The 18011-nt window shown below is 39.9% G+C and overlaps 1 protein-coding gene across 1 annotated transcript in view; it reads left to right on the top strand.

Annotated features, from left to right (window-relative positions):
- The first annotated feature begins 1131 nt into the window (after positions 1 to 1131).
- The window catches only part of SCD1 (stomatal cytokinesis defective / SCD1 protein (SCD1)), a 116840-nt gene continuing 99960 nt past the window's right edge, over positions 1132 to 18011 (top strand). Inside the window, exon 1 of the mRNA XM_010266886.2 lies at positions 1132 to 1630. Coding sequence (XP_010265188.1) covers positions 1457 to 1630 — 174 coding nt within the window. The 5' untranslated portion in view covers positions 1132 to 1456. The remainder of the gene's footprint in view (positions 1631 to 18011) is intronic.

Genomic DNA, 18011 nt, shown 5'->3' on the forward strand with positions numbered 1-18011 from the left:
TAACGCCATGAAGCTCATTTGTCTTCGATGAAACCCGATGCTCTTTCCTTTTTTTCTTCTACCTCTGAATCTATGATTGCAAGTTATGATAAGACGACCATGACTAGGGGAGAGGGAGATGAGACGGAGATGGGGAGAAGCATGATCATGAAAATGGGTTATGCATGTTTCAATGAAGGCAGAGGGGTTGTGGGGAGAAGGGGAGAAGATGGGGAGAATAAGAGTTTGTAAAAGTGAAAGAGTTGTGGGGAGAGGTTCGATGAAGACAAAAGGGCTATGCATGTCTCAGTGAAAAAAACAATATAAAAAATGAAGAGGGATTATGCATGTTTCGATGGAAAAAAAAATCAAAATGACTGTTGTACATTTATTGATTTTTGTCAGTTTTCTAAAAAGGCTGTAACATCTTTAATTGTCTTTGATGATACTCTTACACCTTTTTCCTGAAAAGGTGTAAGAGTATTAAATGTATAAGACACGAAATCTTATATTACAATATATTTACATATATTTTATATTTAATATATATTATATTTATATTTAATCGAATTTGAATTTTTATCGAATTGAATCAACCTATATTCGAGTTCGATTTGATAAATTAATCGGTATTAAAACTTAATTCGAATTTGACCATTAAATTAATCGAATAATATGAATTTGATTCGTTTACATCGGATATCGTATTCGAAATCGGATACTTGAATACCGTTTACACCCCTAGGCAGAAACACTCCCAAACAAAATTAAAGATTTTTTTTTTGTGAAAAATGGATCTTGGAAGCATGGACGTTTTTTCTTAAAAATCGGTTCCAATAAATGCCCACGCTTCAAAACACCATCTTAGTTTGAGGGCTAAATTGGCCCCTCAAATTTTAAAAGCCAAATATCCATTTTATTTTTATTTTTTATTTTTTTCTTTGTAATACATTAAGGATATGTTTGGTTTGAAGGAAAAAAGTAGGGAAAGGAAGGGAAATGTAGGAAAATCTTTACAAACCTTGTATAAATTTCCCTACATTTTCCTTCATTTCCCTACTTTTTCCTTCAAACCAAGCACAGTCTGAAATTAAGAAAGAAAATGACCGAGCCTGTTAAATAGCAATTTTTTATTTTTATTCTTTTTCCTTCAAGACATTCACGGAAATTGAGAAAATGACCGGCAAATCAACTTTCCCCTCCCCGGAGCCTGTTAAAAAACCAAATCACATGTAATTATTATTGTTTCTTCTCCTTTCGCCATCTCCCGCCCTTTCAATGTATGCCAACTGGATCTCTTCATTAGTCTCTCGATCGCAAAGTAGAATTATCGAAGGAGAACAGTAGAGGAAAAAAAAAAAAATCGGGTTGGGGCAGATCTCACAACATTGGATGGAAGGTACAGGTAGAGATTGAGGAGAGCAGCAGATCAGAGGTAGCTGCTTTATTAGTTAATTGCTGGTAGAGGAGGCAAGCGATGACTCGGATCTTCGAGTACTTTGTTGTTTGCGGGATCGGTCCAGAGATCTCAACGCTCGATGGTAACAAAGGATACCATGGAACAGGGGTCATGTACTTACCTTCCGTGCTCGATCAATACCCTCCTTCCAATAACGCGCTCTACCCTCCCCCGCCCCCTCAGCTTTCCACTGTAAGTGAAGGGCAAGTGCTTTCATAATTTCAATAGCTTTCGTTTTTTCACTTGTAACATGATTCTTAATGCGAATTTCCTTGTAATGGCGCGCTTTTGCCAATATCTTGTTTGACACAATGTGTGTTTTGCCTGCAATCTATACAAACATCATTCTCCCTCCAAGCATCGTTCTTCAACCCTGAAGTTATTGAAAATAAGGTTCTTAAAAGGGATAGTTTTGAAGTGGTGTTTATAGTCCTGCCCATAAGCCCATTGGATGTCTTGGAGATTATTGGACCCCAGTTAACATTTGAGAATATCCCCATGTTTTTTTTTTTTTTTTTTCCAAATATCTACGTCGTGTTACTGTCTTTTGACTTCTTTTTGAAATTGCACCTAATCATTTTAAAGAATTTAAATCTCTTACCCTCCTGAAGTTCTTGAATTGGAAGCTACTGCAACGCTATTTCTTAGTATACCAACTTATCGGCCATAACCTACACTAGAAGAACTCACTGCAAACCTTCTGATTGTCCAATGGGGAGCAAAGGGGAAAACCTCCCTCAGCAGTCCAGGCATACCAAGCTCTGCTCAATTTCAAATAAGCTGAACATGTTTCTTGAAGGAGGCTGCTAAAAGCATAGCATTGACAAAATGAGTTACACCCAAATCTCACTAAATGCTGCGTGACAAGGAACAGGTGTTTGTCACCACATTCTTTATTCAAGAGCACCCTGGAGCTTTCTGGCAACTATAAAACTTGAAGAAAATTTATGCAATCATATTGTTCAACAGTTGAGAAGTAAAAAATGTCCAAATTCCCTAGTTCTTGATCTCTTTCATTACTGGAGATCAATGAAACAATGGATCTGGGTACAATATTTAAGAAACTTGATGATCTTAAAATTCTAGAAGGTATTGTATAGTTCTCTAAAAAGTTTTAGTTGATTTTGAGAGTTTGATCAACATTATTAATCTGTTTGTCCAGTCCAATGCACTTTGTCTTGTATTGATTTTTGAAATAGTGAAACCCATTGCATGATATGGGACTGGTTCTATTAGTCACCCTTTTGGAGTATAGAACAGTGCAGAGGTTAATGTGGAGAGCATTAATCCATGTTATTTTTTTGGGAAAACCAGGGAGGTTAGAACATTTTGTTACAATAAGAAGACTCTGCAAAGCTTGTAGAAAGGAGACTATCACCATTCTAGTTATTTATTGGGTGCAGACCCTGGAGATGGCATTGCAATTGATGCTACATGACTTTCTTTGGGCAATCTGGGAGGGAACTAATTTAGAACATTTTATTACAATAAAATGACTCCTCAAAGCATTCTAGCTATTCATTAGGTACAGACCATGGAGGTGGCATTACAGTTGATGTGATGCTTAGATATGGGGTGCTGTGATAACATCTGATCCTCATAGATTGGTGAAACAGCAGGGGTAGGTACACTACACTGGGAACATCATCAAGCTGAATTTGATGGGTGTTATTTACTGGTCTATTAGATATTGGAGTAGTGATCATGTTCACATATTTTAGATCCATTTCATGATTTAATGTTTACGTAAGATTGGAATTGCTCTCTGCTAGTCAAGTCAGCGTTACTTATCGAAAAAGAAATTGCTCTCTACCAGACCTACTCTATTGTTTTCAAGGGAGCTATAGTGGCTGAAATTGTCTTAAAATGCTATTGTTTGGACAGGGGAACTAGGAGATTCAATATTGGATGCTTAATTACAGCAGAACTCTGAAGATGTAAAAATTGTAAGAAAAGGAAGAGAAGGAAGGAGAAGATTTGTGAGAGAGAAAGAAGAGAAAGAAGAGAAAGAGGGGAGAAAGAGAAGAGGAGCCAATCATATTGGCCGTCCCTCTCATTAGCTTTTATACTTAAAGAAACAACATGTACAATGTCCAATATACCCTTGATGAGGTGTCTACTACTAACAACTTACAAATAAAAACAAGCTACTACTTAAAAGTGCTCCTAACTAAAGGGCTGTGGTCCCAACATGCTAACTAAACAAAAATAAACAATTAAGTGATTAACAAGAAATCCTCAACACTCCCTCTCAAGTTGGGAGTAAATGTCACACATTCCTAACTTGTGTAGGTCATGTTCAAGCTTGCTCCTTGTAATTCCCTTGATAAAGACATCATCCAATTGTGAGTCAAAAGAGACATACGGTAGGCAGACTTCTCCAGTTGTTACCCTATCCTTTATGAAATGTCTATCAACCTCGATATGATTTGTCCTATCATGTTGAACTGGATTATGGGCAATGTTGATTGTGACTTGATTATCACAATACAACATCATAGGTTCCTCAGCAACAATCCTAAGTTCATTTAACGACCTAATCCAAAGAAGTTCTAGGACACCATGTGCCATAGATTTGTGCTTTGCTTTTGCACTTGATCTAGCCATAACTGAATGCTTTTTACTTTTCCATGAGACCATATTGCCTCCTATAAAGGTGTAAACTCCTGATGAAGATCTCCTATAAGGGTGTTCACGGGTCGGGTTGGGTCGGTTTGAGTCATTTTTTTCAACCGACCTGACCTAGTCGGTTTACTCATTGACTAAACCGAAACCGACTGACCTTGAAGAAAAACCGACCCAAACATGAAGGGTCGGTTTATCAGTTTAGTCGGTTTTTATATATATTTTAAACTAAAATATCTATATCTAAATATCTATTTATATTTAAGTTTATTTCTTTTTAGTTTTTATGCAAAACCAAAATATATATATATATATTTAAATCAATTAATTTTTTATGCAAAACTGATTTTTTGTCAATATATATTTAAATTTATACAAAACTGAATTAAATATTGTACCATTGTATTATATTTGTATTGGTTTTGCGTTTTTCGTTTTTATCATAAAAATAACCATTTTTTTTTAAAGTTCAAACAAAACACAAATAAAATATATCAACATTTAACATATAGGGTAGGGACTAATTAATAATTACTTAAAAATATAGGATCGGTTTGGTTTGGTTTGGCTTTGGTTTTCATACATGAAAACCAAAACTGAACCGAGTTGTCGGTTTATTTTTTCATACAAACCGAAACGACCAGCGATTTTGAAAAACCGACCGACTCAGGTTGGGTCGGGCTGGTTTGGTCGATTTGACATTTAATGTGAACACCCCTAATCTCCTGTCATCTAGGCACCCTACCCTATCTGCATCTGTATATGGATAGGCCTCCAATATCAAGTGTCTATGATCAATAAACAAAATTCCCCTATTGGGATGTTGTTTTAGGTATGCAAGAATCCTATCAATAGCCACTCGGTGCTAAACTCGAGGAGCATGCATATATTGACTCACAACACTAACAACATAGGAGATATCTTGATGGATCATGCACAAATATAGTAGGCGGCCCACCAACCTTTGATACCTCCCTACATCCTTTACTAACTCACCATCTGAGGCATTAATTTTGTGGTTATGATCAATAGCAGTATTGGCTGGTTTGACTCCAAGCTTCCTAGTTTACTGTAGTAAATCCAATACATACTTCCTCTGAGAGATAAATATCCAACGTTTGGATCTTGCGTCCTCAATGCCCAGAAAATACTTTAGCTCACCTAGATCCTTGATTTCAAATTCCTACTGTAATGACTTCTTTAATGCATCAATCTTACTTGAGGCTTAGTTTGGAAGGAGTACAAATACAAATATGTACAGTACAAATCTATACAAAATAATACAAAATATAAGGCTTTGTGCTTTACATATTTGTATTTGTACTCCTTCCAAATGGAGCCTAAATAATTTCCTATAACCATAGGATCATCAACATATACAATCAGTACTGATACAAGTGATCCTCTCCTTTTCACAAAAGGTATAAGATGTGGATCAGTTCAATAAAAATAACAATATGATATGAAATTAGAAAGAAAAATAAAAAAGAAATAAGAGACATCAGAAGAGGAAGAAGAAGAAGATGAGAGAAGAAGGGAGAAGGAGAAGAGAGTTTGATCAATCCTCTCTCCTTTTGGAACTCCCTTTGTCAAGAACAACTCTGAAACGCCATGGGCCGTTTCCATGTACTCTGTCTCATCAGAAGATCTAGCCACCATAGAGTGATTCTTACTCCTCCATGAAACAATGTTCCTTTCCACCATAGCACAGCAACCCGAGGTAGATTTTTTTTTTTGATAAGATATGATTTTATTGAAATTAAAGAATAACAAGATAAAGGTACAAGGTGGAAACTTCAACCACAGAGGTGCGAGCTGCAATCTCAATGAGTAAAAAGCATATTACAACTGTACCCAAAATAACTGATTCTTGTGTACCCCTTGCTTAGCTAAACAATCTGCCACACCATTGGCCGATCTTCTTTCCCAATGAAGCCTTACTTCAATGCTTGTGGTTAGCCATTTAACTCTTCGCAAAGCCCCCCTAAATGACTAAGGCGCTTTCTCTGGTTCCCTTAGCCACCCAATTACCAGTTTAGAGTCACCTTCAACTAGTAATCTGCCAAAGCCCAAATCTCTAGCAAGCTCCACTCCTTGTAAGACTACAAGGATTTCCACATTCACAACATTCCGTACTCCAATGGGACCTGAGAATAAGCTAAAATGTGACCATATACATTTCTGATCACCCCCAATACCAGACGGACCCGGATTGTCTAAGCTGCATCCGTCAAAGTTCAACTTGATAAATCCTTCTTTAGGGGCCCCCCACTCTTTCATAGGCTTCTTCTTGACAGTTGAGCCTTTTGCAATCAGTCCCCAATTCTGCCATAAGTCATCAAAGGAGTAATGTGAAAAGAAGTCAGAGGCTTTAATCTAATTTATAGCCCTGTTGAGTAGACATTTCCAAACCGCAACCTCATCTCTCTCCTTACCATTGAATGTTCCAGCATTTCTTTCCTCCCAAAGTGTCCACACTAGAGCTGCCCTAACACATTGCTACATAATCTTTCCTCTCCTCTTAGGCCATCCGAAAGTTGTAATGTCAAATAGGCTACTAATCTGTGAAGGCTCAGTCCATGTGCAACCAAAAATACCAAAAATCTTTTCCCGGATGCCTATAACAAAAGGGCAGGAGATTAGTAAGTGGTAACAACTTTCTCCATTAGTTTTGCAGAGAACACACTAGTTCGGGGAAATGCTAACTCCAGGTCTTCTCTTTTGCAAGTTGTCCAAGGTGTTTAACTTTTCTTTTTTTTTTTTTTGATAAATGAGTAAGATTTTATTATACCAGCAAATAAGAGTTACATGCAACCCATGGAAAGGCATGAGGTGCGACCTTTCCTTTATGACTAAAGGAATCAGCCATTTAGTTTGCTGATCTGCCTACCCACTAAACTCTGATTGTCATATTCCTTGTTAGCCATTTAACCTTTTTGAGAAGATCTCTAAAACCCCAGATCATAGAGTCCGGATCCTTTAACCAACCTACTATCACCTAGGAGTCCCGTTCAATAATCAGATGCTCTATGCCTAGCTGATTTGCGAGCTGGATTCCTTGTACAACAGCAAGTAATTCGGCCCTTAAAGAGTCTCCCACACTCGCAGGACCTGAGTACAAAGATATAATGCTACTGTCTTTGTTTTTTAGAACTCCTATGCCTGAAGGTCCTGGATTACCTCGACTACTTTCATCAAAGTTCAGCTTAATAAACTCCTCCCCTGGTGGCATCCATTCAACCACATGTCTGTCCTTCCTGGTAGAAGTATTAGCCACTGCTAACCAGCTTCTCCATAGGTCATCAAATGAGTATGCATCAAAGAGACTTAGAGTTTTCAGCATTGAATTGCCCTTGTCAGAATACATTCTTTAACTTCCGAAAAACTCCTTTCTTTTACACAAAAAATTCTGGTGTTCCTTTCTTCCCAAACTGTTCACAACAAAGTTGCTCTTATGCACTTCCACATGATTCTCCCTCTCTTTGTGTGCCATTCAAAGATAGATGGACTAAACAGCAAGATAATATTAGATGGCAGGTTCCACCTACACTCAAACAACATAAAACTCCAATTCCATAAAGCTGTAGCAAAGGAGCAATCCAAGGTGTTTAACTTTCCAAGAGACACTTCCCAACAAAAAAGCCCTCACTTTGGGAGGAATTGGTCTAGACCAAATTTCCTTACAAAAAGACAACTGGGGGTTAGAAATAGAACACAAGGAAGAGAAGAAGGAGGCACAAGAGAAAGAACCCAAAGAGTTGGGGGTCCAAACATGCGTATAAGGTTTAGAAGGGTCCAAGCAAATAGGTTCAAGAGTCTTGAGAAGCAAGGCCACAATCAATCTCTGAATCCCTCAAGTCTCTCCTAAAACCCAAGTTCCAATTAAAACCCAAAGAATGAGAAAGGGACACTAAGCTTTGAATGGGTTCATTTTTAAAGAGAGAAATAGAGTACAATGAAGGAAATTGGTCCTTTAGGGCAGAGTTACCAATCCAGATGTCTTCCCAGAAAAGAACCTTATCACCAGAGCAGATGCCATACCTGATGAGGCTCAAAAAATGGGGGAGAACCTCAATTATAGCCTTCCATGGAGAGTTCAAGGTGGCCCGTTGAGATACACCAGCATCCCAACCATTATCTACACGACCATGGATACATCCTATAACCTTATGCCAGAGCATCTTCCTCTCAAGAGGCCACCTCTACAACCACTTACCTAGCAAAGCCATATTTTTCTTCCTTAGATCTCCTAAGAGCATGCCTAGGTACTTAGTAGAAGATCAAGACTGTAATCAGTCTTGAATCCTAATAGGTTTTAGGTTTACAAAATAGAGAAAAAGTGAGAGAAAGAAGAGAGAATAGAAGATGAACAGGAGAACACAAGTGGTTGAAAGGAGGAACAGATTCTAACAGATCTGCCGCCGCCACTTTCTTATTATTTATAGGTCATGTTTAGTACACAATGGAAAGGACACATCTGCCCTTAGTACTTACATAATAATAAAGTAAATAAAAGCTGAGATAAATAACAACTGAATTAACAAACTGACTCAAACTAACACTACTATAACTGAAACAAATAACTACACATGCTGTCCTACGAACACAGTGGGGACCATTGCAGTGGGGCCCACATCAGTGTTCTCTACACTCCCCCTCAAGTTGGGAGTAGATATCTATCATTCCCAACTTGGATAGGTCTGTCTCTAACTTCTTCCTTGGTACAGCCTTGGTGAGGATATCCGCGAGCTGCATATTAGATGTGATGTACGGAAGAAACACTTCTTGTGATGTGACCCTTTCTCGCACAAAATGTAGATCAACTTCGATGTGTTTAGTTTTGTCATGCTGCACTGGGTTGTGGGCTATATTAATAGCTGCCTGATTATCACAATACAACATTAAGGGCTTTTCATAGTCAATACCCAACTCTTCAAGTAGTGACCTCAGCCATAGATTTCAGCCACTCCATTAGCCATTGACCTGTATTCCGCTTCAGCACTGGAGCGGGAAACAACACTCTGCTTCTTATTCCTCCAAGAGACAAGGTTACCTCCCACAAGGGCACAATATCCAGAGGTAGACCTTCTGTCATCAACACTCCCAGCCCAATCGGCATCTGTATAGACTTCCACCCTCATGTGATTATTGTTCTTGAGCAGTATACCTCTACCTGGGCATCTCTTCAAGTATGTTAATATTCTCTCTGCCGCAAGAAGATGAGAAGTTCTAGGGGAGTGCATGTACTGGCTAACAACACTAACTGCATAGCTGATATCCGGCCGAGTGAGGCAGAGATATAGGAGCTTTCCAACCAACCGTTGGAACATAACTTTGTCTTCAAGAGGCTCCCCGCCCTCTGCACTAATCTTGTGATTTTGTTCGATGGGTGTATCAGCTGGCTTAACCCCCAACTTTCCAGTTTCTGCCAACAGATCTAGAACATATTTTCTCTGAGAGATAAAAATTCCCTGCTTGGATCTAGCAACCTCAATACCCAAAAAGTACCGTAGTGCACCAAGATCTTTCACCTCAAACTCTTGATGAAGTGAGGGACTCAATCTCATGATTGTCATTTCCTGTCACCACAATATCATCAACATATACTGCAAGTAGTGTCAGAGAGGACTCCACCCTCTTGATGAATAGTGTATGATCTGACTGAGCCTGTACATAACCAAACTTTCCAAGGGCTAATCTGAACCTATCAAACCAGGCTCTAGGTGACTGCTTCAAACCATACAATGCCTTGTTTAGTCGGCAAACCTTCTTACCTGTCTCAGTATCATAGAATCCAGGAGGCAACTGCATGTAAACCTCTTCCTGTAAGTCTCCATTCAGAAAGGCATTTTTAACATCCATCTGAAACAGGGGCCAAGAATGATTTGCTGCAAGGGATAACAGAACTCGGATGGTGGTAATCTTGGCTATTGGGGCAAAGGTCTCCAAGTAGTCTATTACCATAAGTTTGAGTGAACCCCTTTGCAACCAGCCGGGCTTTGTACCTTTCAATAGAGCCATCAGCATTATGCTTCACAGTGAACACCCATCTGCATCCCACCGGTTTCTTTCCTTTTGGTGGGTCAACCAGTGCCCAAGTATTATTCTTCAACAGGGCATCCATTTCAACTTGCATTGCATCTTTCCATTCTGGAACTGATAAGGCTTTTTGCACGGTTCTTGGAATAGGGACATCGGCAATGGAAGTAAGATAGGACCGGTAAGATGGAGACAGACGATCATAGGATAAGAACTGTGAGATGCTGTGAGTTGTAGAAGTGGTGCAATGCCGTTTCCCTTTGCGAATGGCAATAGGGAGATCAAAGTCATCCACAAGAGAGGAAGTGGCAACAGTGAGGGGTATCTCAGTAGGCTCTGGATCTGGAGTCGCAGAAGGAACTGGAGCTGGCTGGGACTGCCGATGACTGGGATCAACCTGCCTGCATCGCTTGTGATAGACTCTCAACTCCGGCTCCCTCTGACCACCCTCACCACTACAGCCTTCATCATCCAGTGGAATAGGTAAAGGAACAGCCCCACTTCTACCAGCCCCACTTCCACTCTCACTGCTCTCTCCCTGAGGAAAGAAACTCAAAACAGCCCCACTTCCACTCTCACTGCTCTCCCCCTGAGGAGAAACCCTAGGATAATAGGATGTCTCCTCAAAGAAGGTGACATCCATGGAGACAAACCGTTTCCCTGAAACCGGATCATAGCAGCAATAACCCTTTTGAGTTTGTGCATAACCAAGGAAAATGCATTTGGAGGCCTTAGGTTCAAACTTGGAATGATGAGGCTCGAGAAGCTGAACGAAACAGGTACAACCAAAGGTTTTAAGGGGAACAATGAACAACTCCTCGTCTGGGTATAGAAGGGAAAAGGGGGTTCTCATATCAAGAACCCGGGAAGGAACTCGATTAATGAGATAAACTGCCGTGAGGATAGCATCACCCCAGAAGCGAATAGGTACATTGGAGGTAAACATAATACTTCTAGCCACCTCCAAGATATGCCTATTCTTCCTTTCAGCAACGCTGTTCTGCTGTGGTGTATAAGGGCAAGTGCTCTGGTGAATAACTCCATGGTTAAGAAGGTAGGAGGTCAATGGCTGAGCAAAGTATTCTTCTGCATTATCAGATCTAAGAACTTTGATTTTGGTCCCAAATTGAGTGAGAACCATCTGATGGAAGTTTTGGGTCAGAGCAGGAACCTCATCCCGAGAGCGCATAAGATAGACCCAAGAAAACCGGGTATGGTCATCAACAAACAGTAGAAAATATCTGTACCCACCCATCGAAGAGATATGATACGGCCCCCAAACATCAGTATGCACAATATCAAAAGAGGAATTACTCCTTTTATTACTTAAAGAATAAGAGGTTCTACAATGTTTGGCAAACTCACAACTCTCACACCTCAACTTTGATAACTCAACAGACTCAAATAAAGCAGGAAACAGACTTTTCAAAGACTTAAAAGACAAATGACCTAATCGGTTATGCTTGGCATAACCGAACTCACAGACTGGGAAACAAAAGACTTCTTATCCACTAACTCCTCCCGACGAGAACTCTCTCCAAGCAGATAGATCCCGTTCGTCTCACGGCCAGTCCCAATCACCTTCCTCGTCTCCAAATCCTGAAAAATACATCGGTCAGGGAAAAAGGTTACTGAACAGTTCATGTGTTTGGTAATACTACTAACTGAAAGCAGGTTAGTATCAAGTTTAGGAACATGCAAGACAGAAGATAAAGAGATAGTATCCGATAGCTTGATGTCCCCCTTGCCCGAAATGGGAACAAGAGAGCCATCAGCAATGGACACTCTATCTCGGCCAAAGGACAAGTGATAAGAAGTGAACAAAGATGGCAAGCTAGTCATATGGTCAAATGCACCTGAATCTATTACCCAACAGTGGTCAGTATTACCTGGAGCTGAAGCATGGTAAGCTGAGGCTCGAGTACCTGAATGTGCAAATGCAGATGTGGCAGGAGCTGATGGTGACTGAGATGGCTGAGCTGAACTCCCAACTTCCTTTTCCAACTGTATGAGGGCAGCCCGAACAGCAGCTAAGGTCTCTAGGGATGTGCCTGATGAGGATGCTGAATTAGTGTTCACGGCCACATGAGCATTACCCTTCTTATTTCTTAGTTTTGCTGGGACCAAGTGAGGATGTAGCTTCCAACAAGTATCTTTTGTGTGCTTGGGTTTCTTGCAATGTTCACATACCAGATCCCGTTTATCTTCCTTCTTCCGGTCCCTTTCTGAGTCACCCCCTGGCTTAGGTTTAATAGCTGTCAAGGCTGGGAAAGAGGGCTGAGGCTGCATCATGACTTTCCTCCTGGTCTCTTCACTATGCACCAGGGAGTATGCTTGAGAAAGGGTCACACTATCTCTTGTCAATATCTGTTGTCGCACAATGTCATAATCTGAATTCAAACCAGCCAGAAACTCAAATACCCTATTCGTCTCGACTTGTTTTCTGTGAGTCTGTGCATCTTTGGGACTCTCCCACTCAAGGGTCTCTAGATGGTCAATCTCATGCCACAAGGATTTCAAGGTAGAGAAGTAGACAGAAATTGACTTCTCTCCTTGTTTAAGGCTGTTCACCTCACACTTCAGTTCATAGGCTCTGGCAACATTAAGGGGTTGGGAATAGGTTTCTTTCACAACATCCCATATCTCTTTGGTTGTCTTTGCCCACAAGAAATTTCGGCTGATATGTGGCTGCATAGAATTACACAGCCATGCCATAACCAAATAGTTCTCTTGAACCCACTTGGTGTATGTTGGGTCCTCCTTGGAAGGTTCTTTCACATCTCCCAAGAGGTAACCCAGTTTTCCCCTTCCTCCAATATCCATCATGGCTGATTGAGCCCACTCCAAGTAATTTGACCCATCAAATCTCATAGTTGTAATCTGAAATCCGGTTTCAGATACACCACCAAAACTGTTGTGTCCAAAACTACTTTCTCCCTGACCCTTAAACTCCATCTTTGATCGAGAATCAGTGGCTACAAACTGTTAGAGCCACTACTGCTATACCAGAAAACAGAGTAAAACAAGCAGGTCTGAAATCTGATCTGAAACCAACACAAAACTGATCTGATCTGATCCGAAATCTGATCTGAAAACAATCACCTATCACAGTATATGCAAGAAATCAACTCAAATCTGATCTGAAATCAATCGGCATGCACAGTACCAAGCAGCCTGTCAATCTGAGATGCTATTTTCTGAAATCACTACTGTGGGGCCCACTGCTGCGAGAGCAAAATTAGGGTTTCAACTGTAGATCTGAAATAAGTGCGCAGCTGCACTCTCCAAACAGTCCGCACAAGTGGGACTTATTGGAGGGCAATATGAAACCCTAAAACTAATCACCTCTGAGAGGGGGGGTTCGGCCCAACAGTCAAACCCTAGAGACAAACTTAAACATAGTTCGGCAAATCAAACCCTAGAAACAAACTGGAACACAGTTCGGCCCTTCCTTCTAGACAGGTTCAACCTATCTCGACTGATTGCAGTCTCTGAAAACTCAATAAAAAAAAACTTATGTACTTTCGGTTTACTGTCTTCTAGGGTTACCTGAACCCTAACCTTTGCTGCTTCTTCCTGATTACCAACTCTCTGCAAGCCACAGCAAGTCTTCAACTGCTGCGAACCTCTCCTGGTAATCTCCAAGATTCAGCTACCGAATACTTCTTCAAAGCTTCCAGCCCTAGCTAGTCCTCATGTTGTCGGCTGGACTAGACACACATGAGAAGCCCTAGATAGGCTCTGATACCAAGTAGAATATCAAGACTGTAATCAGTCTTGAATCCTAATAGGTTTTAGGTTTACAAAATAGAGAAAAAGTGAGAGAAAGAAGAGAGAATAGAAGAGGAACAGGAGAACACAAGTGGTTGAAAGGAGGAACAGATTCTAACAGATCTGCCGCCGCCACTTTCTTATTATTTATAGGTTATGTTTAGTACACAATGGAAAGGACGCATTTGCCCTTAGTACTTACATAATAAATAAAGTAAATAAAAGCTGAGATAAATAACAACTGAATTAACAAACTGACTCAAACTGACACTACTATAACTAAAACAAATAACTACACATGTTGTCCTACGAACACAGTGGGGACCACTACAGTGGGGCCCACATCAGTGTTCTCTACATACTTCAAAGGCCAATTAGATATGGGACACCCTAGAGAATCCGCTACTTCCAACTACTCCTCCAAATTTAAACCCGCCATGCAACTTATCAAAATTGACTTTCATCTTAGAGATAACCTCAAACAATTTTATCACCCTTCTCAGTTCCAAGCCTTATGTGGCTTCCCACTCACAAAATATTATTGTATCATTTGCAAACTATAGGCGAGTGACCACAATATTCTCTTTACCCACCCTCCACCCTCTAAAAAGATCCAACTTATCAGCTCTCAAGATAAGCATGTTGAACACCTTGGCTGTCAAGGTAAATAAGAAAGGAGAAAGTGGATCCCCTTGTCTCAACCCTCTGGTGGCCGAAAAAAAAATCTCCCATTAACTAGCATTGAATAATGGCAAGTCTTCAAGCAACCTTTAATCCATCTACACCATCTCTCTCCAAACCCACAACACCTCAGAATTTCTATGAGTAACGACCAATCAACCATATCATAGGCTTTCTCCAAGTCCAGTTTACATACAAAGCCTTTTTCCCCCATTCTCTTAATATCCTCCACACATTTATTAGCTACTAGGAATTGGTTAGTAATTTGTCTTCCTTGAATAAAAGCTCCTTGGGATTGACTTATCAGGTTGGGTAGTAAGACTAATTTTAACCTTAGTGACAATACTTTAGCCATTATCATATAGATGCTTGTCACTAGGTTGATGGGTTTGAAGTCCCTTGGTTGGATGGCATCTCTCTTTTTAGGTATCAAGACTAAGAAAGTGGAGTTAATACCCGTACTAAAGTGTTCCTCAACAAACTCCATATAAATTGCCCATAAATCCGCTTCAATTATCTCCCAACAATCCTGAAAGAATGCCATTGTGAAACCATTTGGACTTGGAGCTTTAGATCTATCCAATGATAAGGCAACTCCCTTTATTTCTTCCAAACCAACGTTTCTGTCCAAAATTATTGCCATTTCAATGTCCAATCTTGGCCATTCTAGTCCTTCCACCCTAAACCCAACATTGTTCGACCTTTTATATATTGCTTTGAAGTGATCCACAAAACCATGGGTGATCTCTTCTTGGTTGACCAAAATTTCACCATTCACTTCTAATTTCTCCACAAGGTCCTTTCTTCTTCTCTCATTGGCTAATGATGAAAAAACTTAGTGTTGCCATCCCCCTCCTTAATCCATTGATGCCTCAATTTCTGCCTCCAACAAAATTTCCTCCCTAAGCAAAATCTCTTCTAACTCCTTTAAAGCCTGATGCAAGATCCTATCCTCCTCTCTTAACATTCATTGGCCTTCCTTATCATCTAGTTGCTCAATTTGGGATACCACTCTTAGTTTTCTCTCCTCTATTCTTCCAAAATGATCTTTATTCCACTCTTTTAATTTGCATTTAAGCCTTCGTATTTTCCTGTGGAATTAACTCCTTTCCAACTGACATCCCCAATTTCCTCATTCCACCATTCAGCCACCTTGTGCACAAAGTCTGGGTGAGTAAGCCACATATATTCAAATCTGAACGGTTTGGGGCCATTGAGAAAATCCTTGGTTCCAATACTAATTGGGCAATGATCTGAAGTGACTCTTGACAAGGCCCTAGCAATCGACCCTATCCAATGTTCTTCCCACTCAGGATTGAAGATAAATCTATCCAATTTAGAACAAATGGGGGGTACTTGTGAATTTGACCATGTAAATAGAGTTTGTTGGAGAGGAATCTCTTTTAGCGCATAGTCTTCAATAAACTCATTGAACTTCCTCATACTGGTAGAGGCCATCTGATTGGGATTATTTGTCTCATTTGTAAATCTAACTACATTAAAGTCTCCCACTAGATACCAAGGTCCATCCTACAGACCTCTAACATCATATAACTCTCCCCACATTTCACCTCTCTCTCTATATCTGTTAGGACCATATACATTCGACAAAACTCATACGAATCCATCTTCCATATTCCTAAACTTTAGAGAAACTGAGAATTGACCAATTAATTATTCCAAAGACTCCACCACCTCATTCTTCCACATAGACATAGTTACTAGACCCCTAGATGCTCCCCACGAAGGCAAGAAGGACCATCCTATTCCTCTAGAGCACCAAACACTTCTCAACTATCTTTTGTCCATATCTACCACTTTTGTTTATTGTAACAACACAATGTCTGGACTTTCCTTTCTTAGCAAGTCTTTTATTACTCACCTTTTCTTGGCACTCCCCAATCCTCTAACATTCCAACCTATTATCTTCATGACAATTTTTGCAAAATTACCCCAAATTACCCACCCTTTATTTTGATCCCTTCCTTTTCTCCCCCCTTGCACTAAACTCTTAAGTCCCCCACTACTAGGAGTGTGCATTCGGTTTGTTTGGTTAAAAACCGAACCGAACAAACTGAATTTCTTAAAATCGATATACTATATTGGAAAACCGAACCGAAACCGAACTTTGCCTAAATTGACCAAATCAAATCGATTTTTTTCCCGGTTATTTCAGTTGATTTGGTTAAAACCGAAAGTCCATTTAGATGGATTTAATAATCCACCATGTCCTGCTAGTTGCTTCAAACTCACCGGTGTCGGGCGATTCATTGAATAGCTAGCTCACTAGTCACCGTTGCAACTGAGGTAGGTAACAAAGGGGAAAAAGAAAAAAATGAGAACTAAACTGAACCAGATTGGAATCGGCAATCTGGTTAGTGAAGAATAAAAGGGGACTGGTTAATGAAGAATAAAAGGGGAAAAAGAACAGAAAAGAAAAAAATATTGTACTTGAGTTGTAGAGTCGCTGTCGCTGGAGCTTGCTAATAATCCATTGGATTATCAACGCTCGATGGTCGGAATATTAGTATATTATTGTGTTCCAGTGTCAGTCTTTCATGGAAGAGGAAGACGGTGAAGACCGAAGAGAAGATGAAGCAAAAACAAAAAGTGAGAGGGAGACACGTCAAGGGTTTTGGCCTAATGGCTTGCATAATTACTCATTTACCCCCCTAGATGTTTGGTTATTTTAGTTAATCGAACCTTTAAATATCACAACCAAAACTGAAACCCGATATTAACAAAACCGTAATTAAAAACTGAACTGAACCATTTACTCGAACTAACTGAAGTGACCAAACTGAAACCGGAATTTTAGTTCTGTTATTCGGTTTCAACCGAACTATGCTCACCCCTACCTGCTACATCAGACTTTAATTTCTCTACTTCTGTCATTTTTTTTTTCTTTCTATGCCCTTCTTTTCCCCCTTCTTATTGGAATAAGCTATCGTATTATTAATTTCTTTTGCGTAAATAGTTAGAGGATTATGTACTCCAGGAGGAAATAAGTTGGAGGCAGAAGTCAAGTTGTAAGTGGCTGAAAGAGGGGGACAGGAATACTAAGTTTTTTCATGCTTTGGCAAGTGGCAAAAGGAGAAAAAACACTATCTCTAATCTAGAGATTGAAGGGGTGATAGTCACCAGTCAAAGAGAAATTGCAGGAGTGTTTGTAGATCACTTTAGATCTATCTTTAGAAGGCCCCTAAATAACAGGGTGTGGCTTGAAGGTTTGGAATGGCCAACACTTAAGAGGGAAGATAGGGAATGGTTGGAAAAGAAAGGCGGCATGCACTCTTCAGCTGGCCCTACAATCTTATATAGATGATTATAAAATAATTTTACATGAATGGACTAGAATGCCCCTGATTAGTGATGGGACACCTAGACAAATAAAACAAATAAAACATTAAACAAGTTTAGGCCCAATAACTAAGGCCCAATAACTAAGAACTTAAGA

This window comes from Nelumbo nucifera, chromosome 4, assembly GCF_055504915.1.
Source record: "Nelumbo nucifera cultivar China Antique chromosome 4, China Antique-T2T, whole genome shotgun sequence".
In the NCBI taxonomy this organism is placed as follows: domain Eukaryota; kingdom Viridiplantae; phylum Streptophyta; class Magnoliopsida; order Proteales; family Nelumbonaceae; genus Nelumbo; species Nelumbo nucifera.